Source organism: Buceros rhinoceros, unplaced genomic scaffold, assembly GCF_000710305.1.
Source record: "Buceros rhinoceros silvestris isolate BGI_N320 unplaced genomic scaffold, ASM71030v1 scaffold8684, whole genome shotgun sequence".
Lineage (NCBI taxonomy): Eukaryota > Metazoa > Chordata > Aves > Bucerotiformes > Bucerotidae > Buceros > Buceros rhinoceros.
In genome coordinates, this window is record NW_010406436.1 from 8,803 (window position 1) to 14,709 (window position 5,907).

Sequence of the window (5,907 nt, forward strand, 5' to 3'; positions counted from 1 at the left end):
CTTTTCGGTCTTAATTTTTTTTCAGGAACCTGCTGTTTGTGTCTCTGTGCACTGTGTTTTGGTGGGATTAAACAACATAAACAGAAATCAGAATCAAAGTAGTTGTTTGATCTGTCAAAATAAAATAAAGCTTTTTTATTTCTGGAGGTGGGAACATTTGAATTTCTAAAAACCAGCAGCTCTCTCAGATGAGGTTGGGTACTCGTAGATACTAGGCTTCTACCTGACTTTTATGAAGTGTCATTTCTGGAGAAGCTTCATTTACAAGTTCTTGTTGTTACAGGACTTGAAAGACAGAGCTGTTGTTAACAGACAACTACTGAAACATGGTGGATTACTATGAAGTTCTGGGAGTGCAAAAGCATGCCTCAGCAGAAGATATTAAAAAAGCGTAAGTATCGCTGGTATGTGTATAAACTGTGTATTTTAAGAGACAAATATATGGTTTCTGGATTCTCACTTTGTTGTCAATACTAGGATGAGTAGTGGTCATATGAGGTGAGACATTCATTAACAGAAATATTCAGTGTTCTGAAGAAAAAGCATTTGCTCATTTTTATGGAATTGGGAAAAGAATCCCAAGTACTAGTAAAGTGAAAATGCCATCAGTCACTAGTTTTTTATTATTGTTAAATGCATTTCTGTACAAGTGCACCTCCGAACTTGGTGTGATACAGGCGGTGATAGTCCCCTCTTCTGCGGCCAAATCGCAGTAACTTGCTTTCCCCTCCATTTGTAGAAGTGTTTTTCAAAGTTATTGATATTTGGCATGCTGCTGTTTTGGATACTAGCTTGCTCTTAACGTGAAGTGTGGTTTCTGTGCTTAGGTTTTGATGGACTGGACAACTGTTACTATTTAAAAAATCTCAACTGGTTAAATTAGGAGTGTTCAAAGGAATTGAATACAGTTCTTTGTTTAGATTTATTGTTTATGTACTAAAATGGGTGTTTGTAATATTTTCAAAAGATACTCTTTACTTTTCCTCAAATGATTGGAAGGAAACATTTCTGTAGTATACATTTCTAGTACACCAAACCTGACAGTAAATTGCAGTTTGAAGTGACTGTGTTTTTCCCTTTCCTTCTCCTAGGCACCTGAGCTTAATTAATCAAATTGCACTAGTACGTGAAAGTTTGATCTGTGTTTTTTTTCCTCCCTCCTTCTTGTGCACATTTCTGCACATATACTTTGTCAACTCAAATGTTTGAGCTGTGATCTGGTATGATACTGAGTGTAAAACACTCCAAATCAACCTAAGTGTAAGCTTAGCTTTGCACCTTGTTGTGGTTTAACCTCAGGCAACAACTAAGCACCATGCAGCCGCTCACTCCTACCACCTCAGTGGAGTGGGAAGGGGAACCAGAAAAAAGGTAAAACTCGTGGGTTGAAATAAGAACCGTTGAAATAAAATCTAGTAACAACAATAAAATACAGTAATAATTAATAGTAATGAAAGGGAAGATAACAAAGAGAGAGGGAAAAATAAGAAAAGACAAGTGATGCACAGACCAGTTGCTCACCATGCACTGACTGATGCCTGAGCAGTGATCCACCTCTCCTGGCCAACTGCCGCCAGTTTACATGCTGGGTGTGATGTTCTGTGGTAGGAATATCCCTTTGGTTGGGTTGGGTCAGCTGTGCTGGCCACGCTCCCTCCCAGCTTCCTGTGCTCCTGCTCTCTGGCTGAGCATGGGACACTGAAAAACCCTTAACTTGGAGCAAGCACTAATTAGCAACAGCTAAAACATCCATGTGTTATCAATGTCATTCTCACAGTAAACCAACACACAGCTCTGCTCCAGCTACTGGGAAGAAAAGTAACTCTGTCCCAGCCAAAACCAGGAAATCCCTCTAAGTAGTTTGAACACTTCACCTAAAATACTTAATTTGAGGCTAGGAATTGTGTGCAGGTGTAGCAGTCAAAGTCACTGATGTTAAGATGCTGCCCCAGTTTGGTATTAGAGTACTCCTGGAGCTTTACCATTTTGTCTATACCAGAAGATTGTTTTTATTTCCAGTGGCTGGTCATAGCATTGAATAATTATGGAGCTCTAAGAAGCCCATAGCAGAAATGTTACAGAATGTTTTACTTAGACCAGCCAGGTGTTGATCATAAGAAATGCTGAGGAGTAATTTCAAAATCCCCAAACCCACTTTTTCCTCCTTTTTTTTTAAAGGTAAATCTGAGTAGGTGGTTCTTTGTGTGCTTGCAGAATATGTTGGTACTGGTCTAGCTACAAGATACAAAACACTGGGGAATTTCTAAATACTTTAATCCCTGACAATTTGTTTGAAACATTCTGTGTTTATCTGTATAGCATATTTCTTCATTTCAGAGTAATATATCCTCTGTTTTCCTTCCATTTAGGTACCGTAAATTGGCATTAAAATGGCACCCTGATAAAAATCCAGATAATAAAGAAGAGGCAGAACGGCAGTTTAAACAAGTAGCTGAGGCCTATGAAGTTTTGTCAGATGGTAGGTATTTTGAAAAGGCTCTTGAACTGCAGGGCTCTGGTCTGGTTATCAGACTGAAAATGCTGGTGTATGATGTTTTAAAGGGATATTGTAACTTTGGTTTACCATCCATCTCAAAAGGAGGGAGAGAAAAAGAAGCTTGTGGCTAAGACAGAATAAAGAGAGATTTTGAAGCAAAAAATTCAGGATCTCTCTATATAAGTAACCAAACCAGTTTCCTTCTAGAAATTGAAATTGTTTCCTTTTCAGAAATTTCTGAAGAGATACTTGTGAATACCAAGGTTCATTTTATCTGAGGAGATAAAGCTAATGTTACCATCAGTATAGGGAAGTTACTGTGTTTATCCAATAAAAATCAGATGAGATTAACCCTGAAGTAGCACGTGCTGAGACCTACTGCTTCTAGTTCTTTTAACAGTAAACTAGTCTTGACAAAGCCCAAGCATACTGTAAACCTTGCTGAAGACTTGGATTGTGTTTGGGTGAATTCCATAAATTCAGTCAACTGTGATACTGAGGAGAGTGTTTATTTGGAATTGTTCTGAAACTGTTGCTTAGCCTGCCCCATGTGGTGCAGGAATTCAGCTTCTAGTTCACCTGTACCTTTTTGTTTAAAAAGTGTCACTAGCTTTTGCTAGTGTTCTGGCAAAAGCAGTCTGAATCATAACAGAGTGATTTAAGCTACTTTGATTAGTTTTCCCTGTAATTGACTGCAGCTGTCTGTATGCTATTTCTGAAGTGTCCTTGATTTCACCTGCGACCACTGAGCATGGGAAAGCTATATTTAAAGCACTAGCAGCATCTAGATTACCTTTCAGAAGCTGGCCTGGTTTGTCCAGCTACAGTCTTGTATGCCCTGTTTCTTTGGTTGGTTTTGATAGTTAATAATATGGGAGAAACAGAACTTAATTTATAGGCAGTTCATTCTAACTTGTCTTCCGGAGTAATTTAACCTCCTTAAGCAAATTTTTTGAGCAAGATAAAAATAGGATACTGGTCTGCTTGTAATCAGATCTTTTAAGTTCTTCGGAAACGGTACACTGCTCGAATTTTAGAACAGGTGAAAATGCTGCCTGTTTTTGGATCTAGACCAAATCATAAGTTACTGGTGTCTTAACAATTGTTTGTGCAACAGGCGTGTCTGAGTCCTGAGCCCCACGGTTGAGAGGCAATCAGCTGCTCTGCAGATTTAATGAATTTTTCTGACACCATTACAGGCTTGAAGGAAGACAGATTTTTGGCGTAAGAACAGTTTTGTAAGGGATTACATAATCAAACAATACCAAAATTGGGTGATCAGAGAACACACGTCCCTTGTGGGTTCAAGGACGTTGTATTTTTCAAGGTGAACTTTGGGCTTTTTGAGACCTCAGGTCTTCCTTGCTGTTTCCTGCTCCTTCTGATAGGTTGTCTGCCTTACTGCTTTGGTCTTTTTACACTGGTGGATAGGTTAACCTCCTTTCTTTAAAAAATGCTTTCTAGAAAGGCAGCGTGGGTAAGGTACCAAACTTTGCTCTGTGTGTGCGTGTGTAAGGATGTATTGCAAGTTTCCATTGTTTGGAGATGATGACCAGTGTATAAAATTTCAGTGCCTTTTAGTCTGAAGTGTTTTACTTTTCAGCAGCTGTTTGAGGTAACTGGATGTTCTTTCAGTGATGCTATTTAAATTTCAAAAACATCTTTCACTGAAGAGATTCCAGTGGAAACAGAATGTCAATACTGAGAGTCGAAAATCAGATACCCTGACTGGTTTTCGGCTGAAGCTTCCATACCAGTGCAAACAAAGTAAACTGTCTCACCCGACCATTTAAACTCTTCAGGTTTCCTTCCAGTACCAACAGTGCAGTCTGATGTAATGTAGAGTTGAATCCCTTCATGGCATTTTTTAACATCACTCCCCTTTATTATCCATCATCATTCCCCTTTATTAAACTAGAAGTGGTTATAATTAATTAGAGGGGTTTTGCGGTCATTCATAAAAACACTGTCCTTCTGTTCGTGTAACTGTCACAATGGCCTTGGTCCAGTGCCATAACACGAAAAGAGGCAATGGTTTGGAATAAGGGAAATTCCAGTTGGATACAAGGAAGAAAATGCTTGCAATGAGAATGCATGAGCACTGGGATTGTTTTCCAGACAAGACTGTGGAATCTTCTTGGAGAGTGATGAAATCGGGGTTTTATTCAGGCAGGTTTTGACCAACTTTGAGATTAGACTTGTTTGGAGCAGAAGGTTGCATTCCAGAGGTCCTTTACAACCTACAGCTTTCCATGGTACCTATGTAAAAATGAAGACTGTGGTATTCTTTTTAAAGGCAAATATGCCAGAACTTTCGTGAATAAAGTAGCTTTGAGAAGATGTTTAGCTGAGAATACAAGTTAAGTCTTTTTTGTTTTTTTCTTTTTTTTCCAAATCCAATGTGCCTATTTACTGACATGATGTACAACTTCTCCTTGTAGTTAAAAAACGTGACATCTATGACAGATATGGAAAAGAAGGCTTAATAAATGGAGGCGGAGGTATGTTGACAACCAGTTCTTTGCTTTCTCTATTCTGGTGGAAAGCCATTTTCTGCATCTTTCTGTTTAAGACGGGAATATGGAAATGCCTATACCAAGGCCTAAAATGTAATCTTCTGAAAATTGAAATTGTAATTGTTTTTACAATTTTTTTTAGCTGTTATATAAGGTATTACTGATATCTGGAAAAAGGGAAAAGACAATTAATTATAAAAATTATGGTATGTACATAACTTGAGTGATACCTGAGAGAGAGAAATTTTAGAAATGTGTTTATATTTTTAAATCATTTAAATACCACGTAAGTCTGAACTTCCTTGTTAGTAAGAGTGTGTGAATGTAACTGAAATTTAACTTTTTTTGCAGGAGGAAATCATCATGATAATCAGTATGGATTTGAGTTTACATTCCGTAACCCAGAAGATGTCTTCAGGGAGTTTTTTGGTGGAAGGGACCCCTTTTCCTTTGACTTCTTCGGTAAGTAATCCACTGTTTTTAGTTAAACGTATCGAAAGTGTGGATTAAACTTCACTCTTGCAAAACAAACATGGCTAATGCAGCTTCGTTAGAAATAGCTCTGAAAACTGGAGGTAACCAATTGGTATTTCGTATTATATTTAAAATAGGTGTTTCCTACCTGTTTCTTCTTGGCTGACTGGATAGTAGAGAATAGATACGGCTTGCCAATTCATGATTTGTTGGAAAGCCTGATTTAAAAATTGTAGTGGCTGCTATGTCTCTGTAGGTTGGAAGGAACTAACATTCAGCAGAAAAGTATACACTGGAATTCCCTCTTGAGAATTTGACCTGGTGAATGTAGTCTGTTGAATTTGATCTCTACTGATTTGTAAATATTTAATGTAGCTTTGAGAGCTTCTGAACTGAACAGGTTAACTGTAACAGCATAGC

The 5,907-nt window shown here is 38.0% G+C and overlaps 1 protein-coding gene across 1 annotated transcript in view; it reads left to right on the forward strand.

The window, feature by feature from the left end:
• The first annotated feature begins 280 nt into the window (after positions 1-280).
• DNAJB6 (DnaJ (Hsp40) homolog, subfamily B, member 6) overlaps positions 281-5,907 on the forward strand; it is a 20,544-nt gene continuing 14,917 nt past the window's right edge. The window contains exons 1-4 of the mRNA XM_010134083.1: positions 281-391; positions 2,370-2,479; positions 4,939-4,998; positions 5,365-5,475. Of these exons, the coding sequence (XP_010132385.1) occupies positions 327-391; positions 2,370-2,479; positions 4,939-4,998; positions 5,365-5,475 (346 nt within the window). The 5' untranslated portion in view covers positions 281-326. The remainder of the gene's footprint in view (positions 392-2,369; positions 2,480-4,938; positions 4,999-5,364; positions 5,476-5,907) is intronic.